The sequence below is a fragment of the Cotesia glomerata genome, linkage group LG9 (assembly GCF_020080835.1).
Source record: "Cotesia glomerata isolate CgM1 linkage group LG9, MPM_Cglom_v2.3, whole genome shotgun sequence".
Lineage (NCBI taxonomy): Eukaryota > Metazoa > Arthropoda > Insecta > Hymenoptera > Braconidae > Cotesia > Cotesia glomerata.
The window spans coordinates 431760-456899 of NC_058166.1; the positions used below are offsets into that span (position 1 = coordinate 431760).

The 25140-nt window shown below is 30.2% G+C and overlaps 5 protein-coding genes across 11 annotated transcripts; 2 read left to right on the forward strand and 3 right to left on the reverse strand.

Moving 5' to 3' along the window:
- The first annotated feature begins 1903 nt into the window (after positions 1-1903).
- LOC123272143 (THO complex subunit 5 homolog) lies at positions 1904-6582 on the forward strand. The gene is made up of 5 exons (XM_044738814.1): positions 1904-2093; positions 2199-2336; positions 2649-2863; positions 4905-6166; positions 6226-6582. The coding sequence occupies exons 1-5, from the start codon at positions 1983-1985 to the stop codon at positions 6546-6548; spliced, it is 2049 nt and encodes a 682-aa protein (XP_044594749.1). The 5' UTR covers positions 1904-1982; the 3' UTR covers positions 6549-6582.
- A 63-nt stretch (positions 6583-6645) lies between these two features.
- Positions 6646-8178, reverse strand: LOC123272149 (dynein regulatory complex subunit 2). Its single transcript, XM_044738834.1, has 2 exons — positions 7466-8178; positions 6646-7392 (listed from the first exon to the last, which is right to left on the reverse strand). The coding sequence occupies exons 1-2, from the start codon at positions 8081-8083 to the stop codon at positions 6646-6648; spliced, it is 1365 nt and encodes a 454-aa protein (XP_044594769.1). The 5' UTR covers positions 8084-8178.
- Positions 8179-8252: 74 nt separating this feature from the next.
- Positions 8253-12860, reverse strand: LOC123272144 (nose resistant to fluoxetine protein 6-like). 3 transcript variants are annotated; one of them, XM_044738816.1, is made up of 10 exons: positions 12385-12860; positions 12075-12319; positions 11823-12016; positions 11291-11767; positions 10254-10419; positions 10099-10178; positions 9938-10033; positions 9743-9872; positions 9355-9672; positions 8253-8417 (listed from the first exon to the last, which is right to left on the reverse strand). In XM_044738816.1, the coding sequence occupies exons 1-10, from the start codon at positions 12578-12580 to the stop codon at positions 8310-8312; spliced, it is 2010 nt and encodes a 669-aa protein (XP_044594751.1). In that variant the 5' UTR covers positions 12581-12860; the 3' UTR covers positions 8253-8309. The 3 variants fall into 3 exon arrangements, with proteins under 3 accessions (XP_044594751.1, XP_044594750.1, XP_044594752.1); XM_044738815.1 differs by having other exon boundaries at positions 9743-9884; XM_044738817.1 differs by lacking the exons at positions 8253-8417; positions 9355-9672 and having other exon boundaries at positions 9743-9884; positions 9938-10019.
- Positions 12861-13008: 148 nt separating this feature from the next.
- On the reverse strand, positions 13009-20203 carry LOC123272148 (protein FAM102B). Of its 5 annotated transcripts, XM_044738831.1 has the most exons (12): positions 19989-20203; positions 19477-19530; positions 19340-19403; positions 19038-19256; positions 16807-16927; positions 16550-16740; positions 16277-16476; positions 15993-16212; positions 15163-15681; positions 14731-14883; positions 14355-14557; positions 13009-14290 (listed from the first exon to the last, which is right to left on the reverse strand). In XM_044738831.1, exons 4-12 carry the CDS (start codon positions 19181-19183, stop codon positions 14169-14171), a joined length of 1875 nt encoding a protein of 624 aa, XP_044594766.1. In that variant the 5' UTR covers positions 19184-19256; positions 19340-19403; positions 19477-19530; positions 19989-20203; the 3' UTR covers positions 13009-14168. The 5 variants fall into 5 exon arrangements, with proteins under 5 accessions (XP_044594766.1, XP_044594764.1, XP_044594765.1 ...); XM_044738829.1 differs by lacking the exon at positions 19477-19530; XM_044738830.1 differs by lacking the exon at positions 19989-20203 and having other exon boundaries at positions 19038-19403; positions 19477-19546.
- A 353-nt stretch (positions 20204-20556) lies between these two features.
- On the forward strand, positions 20557-25062 carry LOC123272156. Its single transcript, XM_044738847.1, has 4 exons — positions 20557-20764; positions 20831-23761; positions 23829-23908; positions 23984-25062. Exons 1-4 carry the CDS (start codon positions 20645-20647, stop codon positions 24999-25001), a joined length of 4149 nt encoding a protein of 1382 aa, XP_044594782.1. The 5' UTR covers positions 20557-20644; the 3' UTR covers positions 25002-25062.
- Positions 25063-25140: the final 78 nt, after the last annotated feature.

Sequence of the window (25140 nt, forward strand, 5' to 3'; positions counted from 1 at the left end):
AATTCCCACTGAGTAGGTCCCCCCCTTTCCCCTATCCGTTCTTTCCCAACTCCCTTAAAATTTGCTTTAATATGGCTCTCTCGGTTACATGAATCGACAAATATGTGATCTGAGGCTTTCTTATTTTCTGCCCGTGGTGACAATACTATTTTTCTCCTCGACGGAGGCGGAAAGCGGCATTTTCATTTAGCGCAGCGGGCGGAAAATTGACGCTTTCCGCCCGGAGGGGAGAAATAGTATATTACACACCTAGGGAAGTAAAGTAAGAAATGTCTCAGATCACATGTTTGTTGACCTCGGCTTCGCCTCGGCCAACAATTACATGTGATCTGAGACATTTCTTACTTTACTTCCCTAGGTGTGTAATATACTATTCTATAGTGTAAAATATATAAGAAATTTAAATAAAGCTTTTTCAAACTTAATAATATAGATTGTACTTAAAATAATTGTTTAACAATTTTATTTGACAATGATAAAATGTCAGGAGCTCTACCAGTTAAGCTACCGGGTCCCTTCCACCATCCACTTTTCTCCTAGGTAGAGCTCCTGACATGTTATCAGGGAGATCCAGGTTCGATTCCTGGCTTGGTGGCAACCAACCCCATTTATTTTTTCGAAAGTCTGTCTTTACTCTCATTCAAAATAATTTCTTTCATTTCTTTCAATTAATTAATATCTTTAGTACTCGAGTGGATACTACAAGCTTACAGCTTTACTAGTATTCAAGTTTGATGGATTTCCATCGAACTTATGTACAGAGAGGATATCTCTCAACCAATAAGAGAAGATGGAAGTATCCATCTCTTGACTTGAACAACATCTACTAGTTATTTGACCTAGACGGCATGAAAAAACACTTATTATACGTAATAAACTTTTGCATTTTAATATTTTTCCATACACGGGAAAAAATTTCTGGGAAAATTTACGATACAACTATTGTAAAGCTGGACTATACTTTGATTACTATTAATTTTCAAATATTTTAGAAGAAAAAATACTATTTATTCATGAAAAAATACGATATTACTATTGTAAAAAGTAAGAGATGAAAATTTCCAGTGCTGCCTCTGTATCTTTCCAATAGAACTATAGCAAATTTTACAATAGTTGAATTGGAATGTTTCTCAATTAGTGTGAGTGATGGCCGTGCACAGCGCTAGACTCCGAGTTTATGTAAATGTTAAAGGATATGTGTCTTAGTTTACCTCAAGTAGCGTAGAGGGAGAGTCTCTGGCTGCCAACACAGAGTTCTGGGTTCGATTCCCAGATAGCACGAAAATGTCGGTTTCTTTTTTCGATTACTGTACAGGTACCAATTAGTCCAACCTTCTATCTCTCTCCCTCCCTAATATTTCTTTTAAAAAAACCAACTGTGAATTTTTACAATAGTTGAATGGTAAAGTTCACAAACACATATTGTATAATTTGCTCTATAGTATTCGACTTTTTAAGACTCTTGCTTGTCTTATTTGTTGGATAAAATTTACAATAGTAGATCGTAAAAATTACTAAATAAGAAGTATAGTCCACCGTTACTCTTTTATTTAGTAAAAATTACAATAGTAAATTAGTAAAAACTCCTTCAATTTTATTTCCGTGTAACTTGACTTTAACTTGCGTATATAGTTAGCGTAAATCTACCGCCGGATAAAGTAAAGTTTGCGGAAAGCTGATGTTATTTTCACTTAAACAATTACACATAAATACAATTGTTGTCTCACTGTTGACCGCAGATTTACGTGAACTTGGTTTTATTTGTGCTAGCAATTTAAACTGTTAGCGCGTTAGCACGCATCAAGTATTGAGGTGGAGAGTTTCTTTTTTTCCGACGATCGGTAACAGTCAGCGCCTCCGCTTTATGTTGGATTATTTATAACAATAAATGTGTGTGTGTGTGTGTTACGTTCCGGTTGTATTTTTAAAGAATTAAAGAATTAAACCAATTCATTTTACAACTAAAATAATAATAGTATAATATGGCTAAAGAAAATGAAGCAATTGTCGTTAAAAAACGACGAAAATCAATGAGTAATAGTAGTAGCACTAATAGTAATGCTAGCGCGATTAAAGAAAACGATATGTATAAGGTTAGGTTTTACTAATATTTATTATTATTATTATTTTTTTTTTTTTTTTTTTCAATTTATTGTAATTTTAAATCCTTTTTATTGTAAAATTTTCATCATCAACAGGCAATAATTGCATACGAAGAAAAAGAAGCAACATCACGCTCTCCTGAACAAGATTCCATAAATTTTTTTTCCACTTGTCAATCTATAAGAGACGCTATGAGTAAAATAGCTAAACTCAAAACCACTGACGAGTTTTCTGTAAGTATTTGATTTATCAAAATAATAATTATTTTATATTTCAATACTACAAAATTAATCGACAACAACAACAACAACAATAATATATTTATATTTATGAAAATGAAGTTAGCCGACATTTCAAAATTTTTAGAAATTTTTTATTGAAAAAATTTCAATTAAACAATTAAAAAAAAAAATTATCACATGTAAAAAACTTGAAAAACTATAAGTGCAATTTTTTATAAATATCTTTTTAGATGTAATTTAATTAATAAAAAAAAATAAAAAATTTTTACATGTCTTCTAACTTCAGTATCATTTATATTTTAGACAAAAGATGAGATACGGGAATTGCAAATTCAAACATCGCTTTCATTTATTGAGTTGAAAAAATTGAACCGTATGGAAAAATTCAGGACAAAATTTGCACGAGATTCTTTGGGTGATGCTAAAAGTGAAGTCGACAGCCGTCATTTACAATTACAAAATTTATTATACGAAGTTATGCATTTGAAAAAGGAAGTTGTCAAGTGTTTACAATTCAAGTAAGTTTTTGTAATAAGGGGGCGTCCATAAATTACGTGAGGCATTTTTGAGAATTTTTAACCCCCCCCCCTCCCCCCTTGATAAGATTTCGTAAGATTTTCCTCAACTCCCTCCACCCTCCCCTAATCTCACGCGAGATTATTCAAAATTTATGTTTTGGCTGTAAACGTGTTGGATTATTGAGACAAAAAGTGCCATTCGGCTACACCCGACATGGATAGATAGATAGATAGATAGATAGATAAATAAGTTTTATTTGATCTTGGAGTCAAGACTCCCTCAAGACCATCAATTTTACATAATTTTAACATTTAGTGTACATTAAATACAGTGCTTAAAGTGGGGAAAAATATAATAGCAAACGTATTATATATTTTTCAGACAATAGTTAATAGTTAATAGCCAATGATAAATAATTAATTAAATTCAGAGTTAATTATGTATAGAGCTAAATGCTGCAATAATCAATACAATATTATCAGTTTTATTATTTTGTTAATTTCTAATCTCAGTATAGTAATTAAAGCACGCATTGCGAAATTCTTCAAAATTGGTTATCGTAGTAATATTTGCTGGCAAAGAATTCCAGACACGTATGCCATGAATAAGAAATGAACGCTCATACATACAACAATTTGATCTAGGTAATCTAAGAATATCATTTCTTACATCTCCTCTCCGCAATGCAACTGGCAAAAACTCTAGTTTATACCTAAATAATTGCTGATAATTTAGCACAATTTCTTTATAAAAAAGACAAGCTATAAAATAATCTCTCCTGATATCAAGTTTTAACCACCCTAATCTTGCATAATATGGCGTGACATGCTCCAGCCTAGATACTTTAAAAATATATCTAACACAAGAGTTCATTTTACGCTGCATTTTGATTTGTAGTTTTTTCGAAATATTTGTGTAGGCAGCACAACAGTAATCAAATATCGGAAAGATCAAAGTAGTTACAAGTTTTATTCTCAGCTGTTCATTAAAGATTTCATTATTAATTTTTAACTGAGCAAGGACCCTCATTGTACGACAGCATATACTAACTACTTGATTTTCCCATGACAGAGTATCGTCGATCATCACACCTAAATATTTTATAACCCTTTCGTATTGAATGACACAATCATTGACAACAATATTATTCGCATATTTACATTCATTACAATTTATTTTCACTCTACTACCAAATATGGAAGCTTTTGTTTTCGTAGCATTTAACTTTAAACAATTCAATTTACACCACGTTTCAATCTTTTTTACTTCATTATTTAGGATAGCAACATACTCATTAACTTGAGAAACATGACAGGAAGTATAAATGACTAAATCATCAGCATAAAGCAGATGTTGACAGTTGAGCTGATTTGTGAGATGGATAGATAGATTTCTTGTTTGAATATTGAAAAAAACACGTTATTAAAAGGCCGTAATGTCCTAAAATTTATTTTTTATTATATTTTTGCAAATAACGATATGAGACTGACTACAGCAAATAGATATTTAAAGACATATCTACCTAAAAAATAGGATTTTTTACATATAAAAGTCATTTGATGATAAAAGCTAAAATTTAATTTATTATTGATTTTTTTTTTAATTTTCTCAACTACGAAATAAATTGAAAAAAGTATTAAAAGTCGACGAACAATAGTTTAAATTGAAGATAATTAAACATATTATGACAAAATTGTATTAAAATTACGACATGAGACCGGCTACCACCGATAGATTTCTAAAAAAATCTATACCTAAAAAATTAGTGAATTCTATCGATCAAATAATCAAATTAAACAATCGAGCGCTACTTTGCTGCTCTGCAGGGTTCAGACGAATACGACAAACACTATTGTGTCAAATTTGGCCATATTTTATTATAGAAATACTTTTTCACGCAATTTTACACTGTTTTCTGCTAGAGAAAAAATTACGTGATATTTGTTAAGATCCCCCCCCCCCCCCTAGAACACCTCACGTAATTAATAGACGCCCCCTAAATTATAATAAATATAAAATTGAATTTAAATATTTGTTTAGATCTAAGGACGAGTTAATAGAACTTGTTCCTGAGGAAGAATTTTATAAAGAAGCACCGGAAAGCCTGAGCCAGCCGGAAATAACAAAAAATGATGATCACAAACTTCGGTTAGCTCGATTAGATTGGGAATTGACTCAAAGAAAACAATTGTCCTCGCTGTGTGATGAATTGACTGATAACAAAAAAACAGTTGCTGAAAGTATCGAAACTAAACAGCAGCGACTGGACAATTTAGGACCACAATTACGGTCAATACTTGAAGCAAGTAAACCTCTGCAAGACAGTTTGGGTCTTCCGCTGGATAAAATTCACCAAGAACTTCAGCGAGCCAGATTATTACCGTCTCCTTTGTACGTACTTTACGTAAAAGCAACAGCATATCGTGACGCATATGACTCGAGTTTGATTGTCAGTGTTGAAGGTGACGATGAGGACGCCAAGAGGATAAATAATAACGAGGGTACTCAAGAGTCAGACTCGGATGTTGAAGGACAATCAGAGACACCACCTGATGATATTCCAGTTCACAAAAAACGGCATCATCGTATTTCACGTGAAGCTAGAGAGGAAGAAAAAAAATTGAAAATTCTTCACAAACATCCACTTGATGTTAAAATAATAATAACTATTAATTCTGATACTAAAATAATATTACATTTTTTTTACTTGACTTTTTTAAAAGTAATTACTGTTGAATCAACTCTGGATAATACTGATAATGAGAACGTTATTTTGGCTAGTGATAATAGTATGTTAAATTCCGAGTGTATTCTTCGTGAGTTGTATCCTCAAGATACCGGTTTAGAAAGTCCTAATCCAGCAAATAATTATCAATTTAAGCGATATCATTTGGCGGGATTTTCTTCATTGGGTCTAGGTATTCCTTACAAGTGGGCTCAGAGAATGGCTGGTCTTCATTTTATTACTGGTGATATTATTAACTTATCTGACGAGCATATGACTCGTCAAAAAACAGCTTCACAAAATAGCATTGAAAGTATATTCAAAGAAATAAAACGTCGTGTAAAATCTCGATTGGATTTGTCTAGTGAAATTCGTTTACTCGAATCAGGTAACATCGCACTTTCCGGTGACTTTAGTGACTCAATTAATCCTCAAAAAATTTCAACTTGTCTCAATAAATTTACCTCAATGTCTTGGAAAAATTATTCTACTTATCCAGATACTCAAAATATTATTAAAAATAATTTAGTATCACCTTCAGATAGTTATTATGAAGCTGTATTACGTCATGATGATCGTAAGTATTACTATTAATTTTTAAATATTAATTTTTTAATTTTTAAATAAATATTTCAGATCAACTTATCGCGCATATTGCAGTAAAGCCAGATTATCCAAAATCACCAGCAATAATAAGTGTAAAAATGAATTCCACGAAATCAAATTGGTCAGCAGATGTTATTCGTGACATTGAACGTGAAATAAATGTCATGTGGGATCATCATCCACCTACACTGTCAACCCAATTACAACGACTTAGAATGTGCTTTGATATTTATTTGGAAACTGGAGGTTTGGTACCGCGTCAAAAAATATTCTTTCACTCTGTCAAAGGCCGCACACGTGCATGTCCCTACAAATATTTAAATATTGGCGGAGGAATTTTTACTCAACGTTAATTCAATTCAAGTATTTTATTAAAATACATATAAATTTTAGTTAACAAAATAATGCATACATAAGATTTAAATATTTACTGTATCAATAAATTAATAATCAATCAATTAATTTAGAAGTTGCTCGAGTTACGGCCCCAAAGTACGATTTCATATAACGTTTTAATTTATTATTTTCAGCAATCGCTTTACTTAATTGTTTTTTCCGAATATAATTTTCCGCTTTGACATAATTAAATGCTTTCCAAAAGTTTAAATCTAAAAGATTGTAAGGAGCAATCATTGACTGGTCTTTTGTCACTAAATTAAACTCTTTATTATCATCATCGTCATCATCAGTTTCTTCTTGATTAATAAATTGTGTACACTTGCCTATTAAAAAGGGCTCAATATTTAAACACAAATTAATTAGTAGAGTTACCGTATGCCTTTTTTCCGCAATCTTTTTCAAATCATCAATTACTTTTCCACTAACAACACTTAATCTTTTTAATTGTACGTTATCGGTAATTTTATCAACACTTGATTTATCTCTCAGCTTAAGAACACGTCTATTAAAAATTTCAATTTTCACCTCTAAATCTTTAATAGTTTTATTTCGCGTCTCTGTCAATAAATTTTCTTGATTTTTTAAAATGTCTATTGTTGATGTCAAAAAATGTTCAAGTTGTGGAAAATGAATTGTTTTATTTTTGTGATTTTCATCAAATTTTTTTAAATTATCATACTCTTGTCTTAGATTTTTAGTTTTATTTTCATAATTGGCAATTGTTTGTCTTAATTTAAACCATAATTTAGAAATGTTATCTCCTGTTTTTTTTCGAATTTCATCAATATCTTTAATTTTCTGAAATAAAATACCAATAATATTAATAATTATTTATTTATTTATTATTAATTATTAAAAACAAAAAACTTACTGTAAATTCAATATTGTAGGTATTGATAGCATTTCTTGTCATAGTTTTCACTAATTTATTATTTATTAAATAATTTTCAGTATAAATAACAGTTTCTAAATGTTTACAACTATCAATTAATTCTCGTTTAGCCTCGCCCATTTCATTAAACTCTCCAATTTTTATCAACATTAAATATTTAATATAATTATTATGTAAGCCCTCAAGTCTCTTTCTATGACTATCAATCAATTTATCAATCATTAAAATATGTACTTGTTGAAGACGGCGATGATTAACATCTGAATTTTCCAATTCATGGTAAAGTCTATCAATTATTGAATTTTTTTTATTAAATGTTTCATCAAAATAATTCCATAGATACTCAACCTGATCGTATAATTCCCGAGATTTAAATTCCCGTAATTTGAATCTCCACTGTTCATTTATTTTAGCATGATTTAAACGAGAAAATGCCTCCTCACGTTTTAATTTATTTTTAGTAAAACCGGCAATAAGCTGCTGCTTTCGTCGTTTAGCTTCTAATTCTACTTCAGCTCGATGCTGAAGATAACGTAATCGTTCTTCTTCACTCATTTTTCCTAATTTTGATCCTTTATTTTTTTTCTTTCCCGGCATTTTTATTAAAATAAACTAATTTTAACTTTTAGTATTTAAATCCTTTTACTATATTTAATTTACTACATAAACTTGATGTTAAAATACGACGTAAATGTTTGATCAATATTTATTATTAAACACCATGTGTACTTTATTTTAGTCTTACGGTTTTAAATTAATTTTTTTTTTTTACAATTATAAATTTTAGATTTTATTCAAATTATAAAATATATATTTACAAAATTTATGACTTAAAAATTTTAAGCAATAAAATATAAGGAGTCTCGAGTAAAATAGTAGCAATATATGCACAAAAATAAGTCATGAAGGCGATTCCAAGGAACATGGTTTTCTGAAAAAATAATTATTATTTACTATTTTTTCCGATGTTTTTACTAATTAAAGAGTTCTATATTTCAAAGCCATTATCCCCGATTTTAAATTTTACATTAAAATTTTTATTTAATAAATTTATTTTCATCACTTTTATTGTTGGTATGAGCACTCAATACCATATTCGGGTGTATATATCTAATAATTAAAAATTTTTTATTTTTAATTAAGATTAAGATTAAGCAAAGAAGTTAATTTTTTACTTAGTGAAACTTTTTTCGGTCACCGAAAAAAATAATAACGCGGAAAATGCTCAGACCAGGAATAAATTTAATAAATAAAAATTTTAATGTAAAATTAAAATTAGTCTAACATCAATTTGGATCGGAGATAATGGCTTTGAAATATAGAACTATTTAATTAGTAAAAACACCGATCTTCAGAAAAAATAGTAAATTATCAAAAAATCCTGGCCAGACGGACTACAATCTTCATACAATCAAGTAGGAGATTAGAGTCTACGTATTTAAAAAAAATACATCATTAAAAATTTTCAATATACAATAATTACTCAGTGGTTCTTAATAGGTCTAACTGAATGATAGTCACGGACAGTGTCTCGGATAGCCTAAGGGTAGAGCAGTTGGCGCGACACCAGGTTCGATTCCTGGTCTGAGCATTTTCTGAGTTATTATTTTTTCGGTGACCGAAAAAAGTTTTCACTGAGTAAAAAATTAACTTCTTAGCTTAATCTTAATCTTAATTAAAAATAAAAAATTTTTAAATAAAAGTTAAATTATTAAAATTTTTAATAAAAGTGGTGAAAATAAATTTAATAAATAAAAATTTTAATGTAAAATTTAAAAATTAGTCTAACATCAATTTGGATCGGGGATAATGGCTTTGAAATATAGAACTTTTTAATTATTATTATTATTATAATAATAAAAACTTACTGTTGGAAGAAAGTCTATGTGAATTGCCGATTCAGATTGAAGATAAATAGAATTAATAAGAAGAGGATTTAATAAATACGCGCAATAAGTAAGTCTGCTTAGAGGTATCCATATTTTAAAAGATAATAATTTGTTTATAAAACCGGCATTGTTGGTTTGACAGGCAATTAATAACCATGATATACCTATAGCCCATGTAATTCGGCTTACTGCAACATAAATTGCAGTGGTGGCTATTGAAAGATGACGCCCGTAAAGTCCAAAAAGTGTCAAAATATTACACATGCTTCCTATTATCCAAAATAAGCATAATATTTTCTGAAAAAAATAGATATAAAAAACAATTATCTATATATAATATAATATAAATTATTATTTTGTTACTTACTCGTTTGAGAATTAATTTACCCTTGAGCTTTGTTAAAATATATCCAGCAACAATTCCTATTAAATAAGGGCCAATTCTCATCCAAGGAGGTGAATATACAACATCCATTAGATTCCATAATTGATCTAACCTACGGGTATCTCTAATTAATGATATATAAACATCTTATATATTATAATTTAAATATATAATTACATGGTCGTATAAGCGTATGTTGAAGAAATTATACAATTGATTACCATTGAAATAATTAAAAAACTGATCAAAGCTCCAGCAGCTATTTTAAAATATCTTAAAAAATTTTATTGCTTATTAATTTTAAAATGAAAATTTGTTTGATAAAATAGATTACTTACAAGTCTGATAAAATAAGTAAAAAAGTTCCAATAATATAAAATTGCATCTCGTTTGATAAATACCAGCTCCAAGACAAGCACTTAAATTAAAATTAAATTATTAATAAGTATTATTCAAATGAAATAATTTAATAAATAAAACATTTTATTCATACTGCTTGATTCCAAGGAAATAAATTGTTTATGTACAATAAATTTCTCCACCAATACAGGGGACAATTTTCTTGAGGTTTTTCAGATATTCTGAAAGCTGATGTTTCAGCGTACCATCCAAAATTTATTTCAGCAATTCCGATAATTAATAAATACGCTGGAGTAAGTCTGAAATTATAAATAATATATATAAATATAAATTAATTAATTATATAATAATAAATAATAAGTAAAAATTTAAAGAATTTAATAAAATAAAAATTTAATGTAAAATTTAAAAATTAGTCTAACATCAATTTGGAAACACCGATTTTCGGAAAAAATAGTAAATTATTATTATTATTATTATTATTGTAATAATAATTATTATTTTTATAATTATAAATAACAGAAAATTTTTTACTAGAATCGTAAATTTACAAGCATGTATGGAAAACGCACATTCCATGCTTGTAAAGAAGGACCTTCTTATAAACTCCGCTGTCCATCTTACGGCATGAAACAAATTTTATTTTGTTTAAGAAATTTTTTATGAAAATTATTTTTACTCTGAGTAATTTTTTTTTTTTCTGAAATTATAATTATAAATATTATTATTATTATTAAATAAAGAGTTCTATATTTAAAAGCCATTATCCCCGATCCAAATTGATGTTAGACTAATTTTTAAATTTTACATTAAATTTTTATTTATTAAATTTATTTTCACCACTTTTATTAAAAATTTTAATAATTTAACTTTTATTTAAAAATTTTTTATTTTTAATTAAGATTAAGATTAAGCAAAGAAGTTAATTTTTTACTCAGTGAAAACTTTTTTCGGCCACCGAAAAAATAATAACTCGGAAAATGCTCAGACCAGGAATCGAACCTGGTGTCGCGCCAACTGCTCTACCCTTAGGCTATCCGAGACACTGTCCGTGACTATCATTCAGTTGGACTTATTAAGAACCACTGAGTAATTCTTGTATATTGACAATTTTTAATGATGTATTTTAGATGTTTTTTAAATACGTTTAAAATTATTATTATTATTTACCTTATGACACGCTTAGCTATCAGTCCAAAATAATCTAACCACCGGAATTTGTGCTCTCTGACTGGTGGATTTTCACGGGTTTTATGTCGACTAAAAAATAGCCAACTGACCAAGAATCCACTGAGACAGAAATAAGTGTCAACAGATAGACTCCCGTTGGTGAGAATTTGAGCGGGTAAGTCTTGAGATAATCGCCAGACTGTTGTTCTATTGTCAACGTAATCATTTGAGTAGTAAACCGTGTGGATCATAATTATCCATAGCATTCCGAAGAAACGAAGTCCGTGAATCGACGCAACAGAATCTTTATTTATTTTAGTATTGAATATTATTTTCGAATTTGTATATACGGAAAAACAAATTAATATTTTCTTAATAACATTTTTTTTGTCCTTAGATTTTTGACGTCGCTGATTAACAATTATATCACAAGTCGTTCCAACCACTGCCATTATCACCGTTACAATCAGGATACAGCTGGATAATTATTTTAATAATTATATTTTATTTAATTTAATATTATTATTCGTACCATATACAGATTATCCGCCAATTGATAAGCCACTGATGATTGTCTTTTAAATCGTAAATTTCCAAAAGGGTAAAGTCTGCGGAATACAAATTACTGATTGCAAGGATTCTTTTATCGAAGATCTGTTTAATTATTTCGGTCAATTCTTCTGGTAGACAAGATTCGGGCAAACATAATCCCAATGTTATTATGTCCTATTATTTATTTATAATTAATAAATTAAATGTCTAAAGTTTATTAAAAAAAACTTACCTCATTTTTAATCCTAAAGTGATACTGATTGGTGCTGTTGTGATTAAATTTAACAACAAAGTAATTCAACGGAAAGGGTGGAAACTCGAGACTTTTTTTCCGGTACCTTGAATTATTTTTTAAAAATTCTTGATCCAACTCCAAAGGCTCTTTTATTTCCAAATCAAAACATTGACTCCGTAAACCGAGCCAATAATTATTCCCATAAAAAAATCCAGGTTTTGGTTCACCGCTAGCATCTAAAACTGTCAAAAAATAAATTTAATTTAATTTAATAAATTGATATTGTTTTTTTTTAAATTATTTTTACCTTTAAGACTCCAAAGCACCTTGGCATCTACTCCAAGTTTAAATTCCTCCAGTTGACTCTTACAACTCGAGTTTTTTAAACCCCGAGAGTATTTAGCGACCGCGTAAGCTGGAAAATATTTATCAATGTCCGTCTCTGCCCAAACGGGAAGTAAAATAATAAAAATAAATTGAATGGACAATTTAATTATTGACATTGTTTAATTGCAAGTTTACCGAGTTATATTGTCTGATTAAAAGAGCAAACGGAGAAATGTACTGAGAACTGGAAGGCTCCAAGCCTAGAGAGGTAAAAAAATTTAATTTATAGGAGAGGGGAATTTATATTTCAAACGGCAGCTGTTATATATTTTGTCTTTAATTTTTTTTTATCCAATTGTTACGCGATTATAATAACAGTGATTAATATTAATTTAGAGATGGACGATGGACGTATATTACGTTTTATTTAAACGTGAAAGCCTTGTTTTATTTATTTATAAATCGATACTAAGTGCGAAATAATAATATAATAATGAAACGGACGTTACGTCAACAGCAATAAGTTAGATCAAGTCTTTGGACCTAGAGAAAGTTTATACAGTTCCGCTTCTCTCTGTTAAATTCCAACTAATTTTTTTTTAACTAGTTATTTATTGAAGACAACTTAAACATCCTTATATGAATCTTTCTTTACTTTCTTACATTATTTTTCTTTTTAAAAAAATCGTAGCCATAAAATAATTTTTGTTTTTTTAATTAATATATAATACAATTGACAATACAGTAATAATTTAATTATTACAATTATCATAAATATCACAACAATAATATCTGTTTTTCTTTCACGCGTAAATTATTTTTAAAAAATCAAAATACAGCGATATAATTACAATTGCTGAAACTGGCGATTAAAAATTTATACATCACCAGTAAATTATATAAAAAGAAAAAAAAAAAAAAAAAAAAATGTTTAATTGGAAGAATCTGAGACATAATTAAGAAGCATTTAATTAATGATTAATACCATAAGAAATCAGTCAGTGATGTCACGTGATGATTTTAATAATTAATAACTGGTTGTATTTTGGCAAGTCTAAATTAAAAATAAAAATAAATATCCTTCAATTCCATTATTATTATTTTTTTTTACTTTTTTCTTTAGATGTATTATAATTTATGGCAACCATTAAGCGGCGAAAAATAAATAATAAAAATTGTCTGAAGCGCCACTTATCTAATTAACAACTACATATTTTTAATAATTATTGTTATTATTATTATTATATATACAAATTTTAAACAGTCGATTTACTTGCGTTATTTCAAAGATCATTGTTATTTACAGAAGAAAAATGAAAAAAAAAATATAAATAAAATAAAGACCGACACAAGTAACCGTCGTAGTGTTTAAATTTAATAAACATTTTATTATTTATCTATCTATTTTTTAAATTTAACTACCAATCGTTTTAATTCCAGGAAGAAAAGAAATAAGAAAATAAAGTCTTAGTCTCATGTGCGATTTACGCGATCGGAATCCGATGGACTAATAAAATACCATCTTTGTTAATATATAATACGAGTAAAATAAAATAAAATAATCAAGAAAATATATAATAATAATAATAGTAAGATGAAGAAAAAAAAAAAAAAGTACTATAGTACGAATTACTATCTCGGTTCGGAAGTTTCCATAACGAGTTCCGGTACAAGAGCTAGTGAAAATGTTGGTGGTATTGTTGACTGGCGAGATGACGAGTACTGTCTTCTTAATGAGCTGCCAGACGTCGTCATCTGCTGATGTTACCTATTGTTTTCTTCCATAACAACTTGCTTAAATACACCTGCCGGCATTTGGCTTTTAACTTCATGACTACCCAGCGCTGTTGATCCGTCTTTTCCAATAAATAATTGCAGTCCAGACGCTAAAAATGATCAATTAATTAATTTTTAATAATTATCATTGTTAATTGTATATTAATAACTTACTTTCAGCACTTTCAAGATCAGTCTGCTCTAAATTAGTTGCCTTGAGCAATTCGTCAATCAACGAGTCCGGATTAGGACGTGTCACTTCAACTCTGCACGCGACTGAATTACCAGAGTCCTCAGCCTTTTTCCTGCGCTCTAAAGCAGCTTTTGCCCGATCCAGCGATCCAGTTTCGCTCAATCCTGATCCACCAGATGGATTTCTTGCAATAAAAATACAAATTTATTATCAATATACTTGTAATTAGAAATTTTTTTAATAATTTTTTTTTTCTATCTTTAAAGGATTATAAAAAAAAATAAAAGTTTAAGTGTAAATGATAAGCCACATGCACAAGCTAGTCTGTATTTAGTAATAATAGATAATTAAGCATACGGTGGGGTAATGCTGTTACGATGCTGTAAAGTAGCAGATGATATATCTGACGGGACACTTAGCATTGATTCATCAGAGTCTGGACTTGTAGTAACTGTTGGTAATTTAACTCCCGTACCGTCCAGTAATTTTCTGTGCCCGCCTCCGATGCCTCTGCAAGTTTCCAAACAAAAGCCGTACTAATTTCTTAAAACAAGCTCGTATTCAATCAATAAAAAAAAAAAATAAAGAAAATATTTACTTTTAAATGCAATTGTAGTGAAACAAAAAAAAAAAAAAAATGAGAATGAAAATGATAGCACCTGATCCATTCAGAAGATAAAGCTTAGGAAATTCTAAACAGTTACGGCGCGACTAAATCACCTCACGCGGGTAACCCAAATAACAGCAATAACCGGTGATATTTATTTTTTTTTTAAATAAATAACCTACCTGAGGGTCTGAGCAGCAACGGAGATAAACGAGGAGGTACGGGGAGTTTCGGGCCGATGAAGAGGATCTGGGGAAGAGACAGCTCGGGCTTGGTCGGCCAGTCGCAATACCGTTGAACTTGGCTGGTTCTCGACGCAATCACAAGTTTTAGAGATATTGCGCCAGGTCGACTGTCCGACTCGCGGAGGAGGTCTTTTAAATCCTCCACCCGCTGTTGTCAAACTATCTCTATTAGAATGATGATGATGATGATGATGATGATGATAAGTACCGTTGACATTTACCGAGCCAACTGTACTACTCAGGGATCTAATTGACTCGACGGGTATTGATGGAGACGGAGTCCAGAAACGTTTTGGGGTCGATGATTCTGAACCCAATCGGGATAACTTGGACAACTGGGACAAAGGTGACGGGGGCGTTAAATACATCGAGCTCGGGGGATTATTATTTACAGGGTAAGGCTCATTTTGAGAGAGGGTTGGAAGCCGTGGTGCCCATACCGGCCAAGAGGGTGACCTATAATAATTAACACAAAAAATATTTTCATGCAAAATTATAATAAATTTATTATTATTTTATTAATTACGATAAAAATTAAATTATAATAAAAATAAATTAATTAAAAATAGAAAAAAAAAAAAACAACCCTAGCAGAGGGAATATTCTTAGAGCTGATGATGACTTATTAGTAGATGATTCCTAGTGTTAAATTATTTATTTAATTAATATTCTCAGATTAAAAATTAAAAATATTTCGAATATTTAATCTGAGGTTATCAACGAATGTTTTTAAAATTATTAATTACTATAAAATATAAATAAATTACCTAATGTGTCCACTATCACCACTGCTGCTTTGTCTACTGTGCTGACTATGAGAATTTAAAGAACCATATCCCGAGCCTTTGCTCAGTTGACTTGTGTTGCTTGAATTTCTCGAGTGTCCCGACTCGGTGTGAACTTCCGTCAATACTTCTGGAGGCAATGCCGAAGGTACCACTTCATTGAGCGTCATCGGATCATAAGATTCCGTACCACTGAGCAATTCTATTTAGATAAACAAAAAGAAAAAAAATTATAATAGAAGAAAAAAAAAAAAAAAACGAATTACCTGAAGAAAAGAGTGCGGGCCTCTTTTTAGGAAGACTACCAAACCCACTGCTGGCGCTTGCCGTGCTCCCGGCAAGAGAACCACTCGATACGTAGTCCTCACGATTACATCTGTCGCTTACAATAACTTCATCGGCAATACTCGGGACACCAGGAGCCCCCGGGACTGCAAGCTGAGTTTGTTTTGGCGACGGTGAAGGTCTTTAACAATTAATATATTTAAAAAATAATAATTTTAATATTTAACTTTAATAAAATAATTAATAATAATTACACTTTGAAAAGAATGTCTCCTGAGAGCATGTTCATTTTAATAGCGACTCTCAGCATCGAATTATCTTGACGATGTCGCGTATCATAACCCTCGAGTAAACACCTACGTCGACACAGTCCAGCTCCAGCAAATTCCGCAAGATTTAAATCAGTGAATCCTAATTTCTGGAATGATCGTCCTCCTTTAAGTTCCTATAAAAATTATCATTATTTAGTTTAATATTTATTTAAATTTAATAAATTTAAAGGAAATTTTACTTTTCTGATAGATATCCTGAGTATGCAAGGATCAAGAACTCCAGTGGATGCGCTGGCGCTCATTTTGCATAAAAATTCAAATTTAGCATTCCATCGTACCGTATGATTTTGAACTTCTTCCCTGAAAAAAATAGAGAAATTTAACTGAGAATAAATAGTAATTAATTAAAATATTATTTTCACTATAGTGAAATTAATGAAAGTAGTATAATAATTATTTTTTCATACTATGAAAGTATAAATTAATAGAAATTGTATTTTAATAACAAAAGTTATGTACGTGATTGTAAATAATTTAATAGGCTTATAAAAGATTAGACTCTGCGAATGGATTTAAAAATATATTAGGGGATTAATAATATAACTGTGCGTTTTACCTATTGTATTGATTAATGCTACTTAAAATAAATCTAAACGTCATTGCGTGTAGTAAAGTAATTATACAAAATAAAAATAATGAAAAAATATTTCAAGTAATATAAAAATAATAATGATATTCAAACTAAATCGATTGCAGCCAAGTAAGGTCAAGTGGTCCATTATCATTTCAATAATCAATTTCACTTCCGTAATTATTATTAATAATAATAACTTAATAACTAATAAAAAATATAGAGTATTAATAAAATAAAATAAAATAAAATCTGTCTGTGATGGATTTAAAAAGGCTGTAACCTTCTTTCACTTGTTGCAGACCCGATAATCGGTTACGTAATTAAATCAAGGAAAGTATAAATTTATACACTACAACTACAATCTTTTATACATCTCTTATAATGTTTTTTTTTTCGATACTATCCAGAGTTTTAAAATGGGGACTAGTGGTGGCAAGGCTGTTCAAGGCTCTTTGAATTTTATTTCATAATCCAGTAAATAAACTTTCTAAAGTCAACCAAATAAAACGATTTTATCCTCAATCTCTGTATATTAGACTCTATATAAAAAATTTATTTCTTATCAGAACCTTGAACGCGGCTCTACTTGACTACTTGGCACGATTTCTTAGATCAAAAAAATATATAATTTTATTGATAAATTTAAATTATCTAAAAACAATTAACAGTCTATTAGATATTTAAGTGTAGATTATAAAATAATTATAACGATGATGACATTTTTAAAAATAAAAATACAAATAACAAGTGTTAGATCATACATTCAGTAGGATGACTTCTTTTTTTTATATTAATACCATGTCTGTTTATCATAATTATTATTCTTTATTGTCTATGTCTGGCAACCACGGTCACGGCCAATAACGTGTGTCATTAGAATAAAACGTTTTTAATTTTAACTAATTATTAAAAAAATATATAAAATTATGTATGACGCAAGGATTATTGATTTACAAAGGTACCGTCATTGGTACGTTAATTTTTCTCAATATAAATCAATAATATATAATGAAAACTGTCCAGAATGTCCTCGACAATTTAAACCCGTAATTTTTGGCAAGGAATAGCGGTCAAGGACACCGTTTACTTTGGCTGAATCCCAAAGACCTCTATGAAAAAAATAGATAAATAAATATTTAATGTTATTATATTTCCGTTTCCTCATCAGCAGAGCAACAGTAACTTCCCACAACGGACATTGTCCATTATCTTTATATATTGTTTATATTAACCTGCACCTAACTCGGCGTACTTATGACTTTTCTTCTTCTTAATTTTTTTTTCTCTTTCCTCTTTACTCCTGTACAATAATAATATTAACGAAATTATTTTTTTTTTTTTTAAGGTAATTAAATGGGAGCCAGAACCGCACTGCGGCAGGACATTTATCTTAAACTATTTTAAATAATCACAGAAAAGGTTATCGTTCAAGGATTTTACCCCTGTACTACTTGTAATATTATTTTTATTTGTCACAATTAATCAGTGATGATTACTTTTCTCAACATCAAGTTCATTGCTCTGTTTACTTTTAATTTAACAAACAATTTTACTACACCGCTTTAAAATTTATCATTTCCGTGTCGATTTATCAATTGAAAAAAAAAAAAAATTGCGGATATATCAAACATAAAATTTATCTTTATTGTTTGAATCTTTTTTTAGCTTCCGTAAATTCCAGAGCTGGATGAGCGTCATCGCATAGATTTTGGCTATTGGCCAACAAACGTAGGCGGTATTTTAAACCGGGAATAGAAGTGACGGTTGTTTATAATAGTAATTATAATTATAAAAATAAAATTAATTTATAAATTATGGTAAGAAGAGAAAGCTCACCTGGTGGAATGATCTACAAAGGATCCACTGTCCGTTAACCGCATCTTTGCAAACAGTACTGCGTTTACAAAAGGCACCGCGGTAAGTTCTTCAAGGACAAGTTCTACCGAAAATTTGTACTTTTTTTTCTTCATCATGAAGGCCATTTCACAAATACCCTTCCACACTTTATCACTTTATTTAACTAAACCTTATTTTTATGGAACTGGTGTAATAATCCTATTATAGATATATAGATATATATATATATATATATAGAGAGAGAGAGAGAGAGATAGAGTGAGAGAAAAAGAGAATATCACCAATAAAATTATTATCTCCACATCCTGTAGGGTTTAGTCTTTTGTGCTGCTGGACATTGTCAATCTGAAAAAATAAATACTTGTTAATTTTATAAATATTTAAACAGTAAGCTTAGAAAGGAAGGAGGGCTTTTCACCTATTATATATATATACATATTACGCCCACGGTGGTTATTTGTTTTATCTGATTCTGTGACGTAAAAAATTATCGATTTTCAAGGACCTTTTTATGGGGGCTGTTAATTTAACCCGTCATCATTTATTAATTATTATATCTTTTTTTCCAATTTAATTTTTCTTATAAAAATAAAAAAATAATAGTAAATTGACAGAATTAATGGATAAAAATAAATAAAAAAATAAAACAGCTGGGAGATGATAACCTCTTGGATCAATATATAATTTAAATTTTCCCGCGCTCTTGTATTATCGATGTAAAAAAATAATAATAATTAATAATAAATACCGCGAGCTGTTTAATACAAATTTTGCGTGCTCGTGCTCAATAATAAATAATAAGTTTCCCTCAAAGTTCACTGATAAAGACACACAGCCATTATACGTCGAAGCTTATTGATGATGATGATAAAAAAAAAAAAAAAAAAAAAAAAAAAAAAATTAGAGCAAAAAAAAAAATAAAAGGCTCACCGTTTTTGTCACAAATTCATTGTCGTATTTTTATTTTATACGGAAGATAATACTTTGTTTATGTTTATTACTTTTTATTTAAATAATTAATTTGTGTTATTTTCTATTTAGCTGTCACGCGCAATGACTAATTAAAATAATAATAAAAGTAGCCTGGCCGCTTGTAATGTCACGACGACTGTAATCGTGTAATCCTGTTCGTCTCCCTCCTTTTCTTTCACGATTTTGATGTAAAATTTACAACCACAAGCACACTTGTTTTGTTTTTTTCCCGCTAGAGCACGTTCGGATAGTTTTTATATCGTTGCGCTATCTGTTGAAAAAAATTCAAACTATTTTTAAACTGATATTAATAAAAACTATATTTTTATCTCTAATTAAAAGGAAAAAAAAAAAGCACACTAATTTTTTTATATTCCATTTAAGTTAATCATTACTTTGTTATTAAAAATGGCGTTAGATATTTTATAAATTTCTAGTTGAAAGAAAATTTTTCTTAAAAAATAAAAAAAATGTCGCTGGATTTTAATTCCGCGGCCATTTTTATTAGAGAGAGAGACAAAGAGAAAGAAATTCTAACCGTTTTGTTTTGTTGTTGTCAGATAAATTTATATATATTATTTGTAATGTAAATAAATAAAATAAATATAAAAAATATGTCTGTTTACGTGACAGTAAATCCAGTTTGTATGCGAAGAGAAAAAACAGTTTTATCGGACCGTGAGCAAATAAAAAAATTTGAACGTGAACGTCGTCGTAGGTTACGTATTGAACAGGTAAATAATAACTATATTATAAATTTATTTATTTTTTATTATTATACTAATTGAATATATTATTAGGTACGGCAGCAGTCAAAAGATATATCGAGTAATTTATTAGAACGGACAAAAGACATTGCAAGAAAGGAAATAAATAATTTAGAAAAAAATCAAGATTCTGATTTGAGACGTTTGCACAATAAAAAATTAAATGAGATTCAGCAGCGGTATCAAGATGAAATGAACAATATTGGGCTGGCTCACGAATCCGCATCGATTCAGCCCCAGTCTCAGGTTATTTTAGAAGCTGAAAAGTACAAAAATCATGCGGTAGCTGTTGAACGTGGAAAAGAGGCGGCTCATTTGATCAATACTAAAAGTGATAATGGTAATACTAAACACCAGAGGTTGAAACAAGTTCGCGAGACGGAAAACTTACGCTCGGCCATGATAGCAGGACTACCAAAGGCTAAATCAAAACCAAAACTACCTGTTTCTGCTAAAAAGAAAAAGCTCTTGAAAAATTCACCGATAAAAACGAGAATAAAATCACCGCAGCATCAAGTTATCGTGGAAGTTCACCAGCAAGAGCCTGAGGAAGATGTGATAACAGATTTTTTGTGTTTATGCAACGATTGTTGTACTTGTCCAAATTCTGAAAGACACAGTGATAATTCAAAGTACAATCCCGAGGACTACCGACAGCCAAATAATATTGATTTGGTCAGTACTACGTCTGTCAGCGATGATTCTTCTTATTTTTCCGACATTCCTGCACAAACTACCAACAGACCAACAACTTCTTTGACATCTAGAAGCAAAAACACCCAGAGAACTCCTTTGACTGTTAACAAATCGAGCGATCTTGTAGAGAGGATCATCAATGTTGAGGGAGAAATGAATGCTCAAGAAGCTGCTCAGCAGGTTGTTCAAGAACCTTCTTCTTATAAAATTGATGAGAGTAAATCCAGGCGTCGAGGAGTTGATGCTCTGCTTAGAGAGAAAGTTAAACGCGATTACAATAATTTGATTAAAAATCTCGATACTTTGTCTAGGGAGGAAAGAAAATTAAAGGCTTCGAGAATTGATTCTGAGACAGGGAAATTTCAGGAGTATCGAGGAAAAACTCAAGCCGAGCTGAGAAACAAGAGAGTTGAAAAAGCAAGACAAAAACTTATCGATCGTGATTTTGATGGTATTATTACGGCAAGTGAACAAGACAATCAATTACCTGAAAGAATAATTACTCTGCCGCGGAAAGAAACTCTAAAATCACCGGTTCAACAAGCTTTTTGGGGGGATCATCAATTAGATAGAGACGAGCCTCATGTGAATTCAATGAGAAATCAACAAGAGATCGAAGTAGAGCAAAATTTAACGCGTGATGAACAAATTTTAGAAATGTTGAAAAAAGTCGAGAGGCAAAAAAAATTATTGCTCCAAGAATTTGGAACTTGTTTGCCAAATGAAATATTTGACGCGAGCATGACTCCATTATTTAACAACAACATTACCACCAATCAGAGTAAAATTCAGGAGCCTGAACGACCAGCTGCAGTGTCACCAGCAAGACAATTATCGCCAGAAATAAAAGTTATTAATTTGTCAAATGTCTCTGACAATGGAAGAAAAATAAAATTACGAAAAGAAAAAAGCAATAGAAAAACAAATAAAATGTCTGATAGAAGTGAAATAGCGGTTCAGACATCTAGAACCGAAGAGGAAGGCAAGGACAAGAGTATTCAAGTCGAAATGTCTCCAGACAGAGCATCCAGACTTTTAAATATCCAAGATACGGTTAACCAATCGGATAAATTGGATTACATTGAGCCAATGGTTACAATAATAACTCACCCAGACATTGATATTCCAACAACCGAGAGGTCGCGTCGTAGCATTGTTATTAATGTCGGAAATGGCAAGATCCAAGTTACTTCACCCTCGAAAGATAATGAGCAAGTACGATCAGCAACAGCAGCAGCACCCTCAGTATCGATTCCAGCTGCTAGAGAAGATAGTCTCTTTTCACCCGAAAATTCAAATGCTCCAACATCTCTGAAAAATAATAAAACTCAGGTGCAGTCTACAATAAAAGTCACAAATTACGAGCAAAGTCCGAATCTTTTCAATGAAAACTTCTCCCATAGTTCCTCGTCGTACGCGAGTTTAGGAGCGATAAAGCCCACCTTGAATACTTCTCTTCTCAGCAATATTACGTCGATTCTTGAGCTGCTGGATTTGTCGGAAAATAACACTGTAGCTAGAAGATTAGCAAGGTTCAACGTATCGCCGGCATCAACACCAGAAACTCCATCGCCGAGAATAATAAATATGCGATCAAACAGACCCTGTCCTGAGCGAATAGCTAAAATTTTAGAATTTACAGGACTGAGCGAGCAGACCAACACCGATACCGATACCGATACCGGTACCGACGATGATACCTTAACGTCGCAGAGTCACAATAACAACAATAACAATTATAAAAAAACACGGTATTATCTCGAAGATAGATTATCGCAAGAGCAAGAACAAGTTGGTCAACAGTCGCAACTTGATCAACAGCAGTGCATTGAAAATATCCAAGTTATTGATGCTTTACTGAATCAACACCGAAACGAGGCTTCTAAAAATATTCCGACTAATTTGGAAAGTATCAATCAATTAATAAAGGCCGTTGATAATCTTCGTTTTCAATACAGTCCTACAGCTCGCGAAACTACCCAAAGAGAATTAAATCCTGTTGAAGATCCTATTCCAGATAATAATAATAATAATAATAATTTGAATAAAAGTAAAACACCGCCTGTTAAATTATCAAAAACTAAGCCGAAAATAATAGCTGAGGAAGCGGCTAATGTCGACATCGAAGGTTGGAGAAAAAAGCATGGCTTGGAAAAACCTAGTCTTCCCTCCAATGATGAGGTAGTTGCTAAATTGTCTCAGGAAATTTTAGAGCAGAGTAAAAAAGTCAAAGGGTTTGAGAAGAAAACTAAAATAAAGACTGAAAAGGTAAATTATATTTTTTTTTTTTTTTTTTTTGTTTTTTAAATAAATAAATTAATTGTTTATTTTATAGGTAAAAAATTCTACAAAAGATAAAGACATAATACCAGTTATTACATTGGACGATGATAATTATATTGAATCACACACCAGGTATGTTTTATTTTATTATTATTATTATTATTAAATTTATAATTGAAATTAATTATTAAAATTTAAAAATTATAGAGCTCCGACAAAAGCATTAAAACCTGAAAATTTATCAACAATTGAAGAATTGGATACTCCTGACACGGGAAATCAAAGCCAATGGAGTGTAAGGAGTCCTGGAAAATTAAAAAAAGTTTTATCTCCTGAAACTCGCGTTGTTGTTGGTGGTAATAAATTGAATAGTAAAAATAATATTGGAATTTCCGTAAATTTAGGTGAATCGATCAAAGACAGTGAGAAAAAATTAGAAAATACGACTCCAGAAAAGTCTGATGAAAATATTGAATCTGTGTCTTCTCTGGGTATCCTCAGTATCCACTCTAATGTTCTTTTGACTGAAGAAGATAAAGATAAAGATAGAGAGGACAAACCACTGGTACAATTTTCAGATAATAATCTAAATAAAAAATCAATAGAGTCACTTTTAATTAATTGTAGCGCAAGAAATTCCGTTGAACGAATCACTAATATTAAGAGCGATAAAATAACTTCAACAAGTAGTGGAAATAGTTTGTCAGGTTTCTCTGGTTTTTCTGGTATTTCTGACATAATAAGCACTCCAGTTTCGGACACAACGCCAATTGATGTGGAATCACCTCCTGAAAAAATGGAAGACTACCTAAAGCGCATAGGACTCGCTTCATTGATTCCAATGGTTCGAAAAACTCGTGAAGCCAGCGCACTAAGTTCATCCTCTAATTCTGATATAACAATTGCCCTAAAACGGGTAAAATCTCCGCTTAAAAAATCACTTTCTGTTGTTAACAATGGAACAACGACCAACTGGACTTTGCCGGGATTCAGCGACGTTTCATCAATTTCTATAAAAGAAACTACCACAAATAAAAGTACTGAAAAGACTGTATTGATGAAAGCACGTACATCAACTCCAAACATTCCCAATTATTATTCATTGAGTGAAAAGTCAAGTTTGACAACAACAACAAGCACTACTTCCACCACCGGTGGTTTTAGTTTACCAGAACACAGCGACAGTGTTATCGCTACGAATTTATCAGTCTACCTCAAGACTTGATTAATATTAATAATAAATATTTTTTATATCAATTTATGCAGACAAATAAAAAACAAAAAAAAAAGTTTTTTTTTTTTTATTTTTTTTTTTTTTTTAATAATAATATTATTAAAGAAATTTAATCATAAAAAAATAAAAA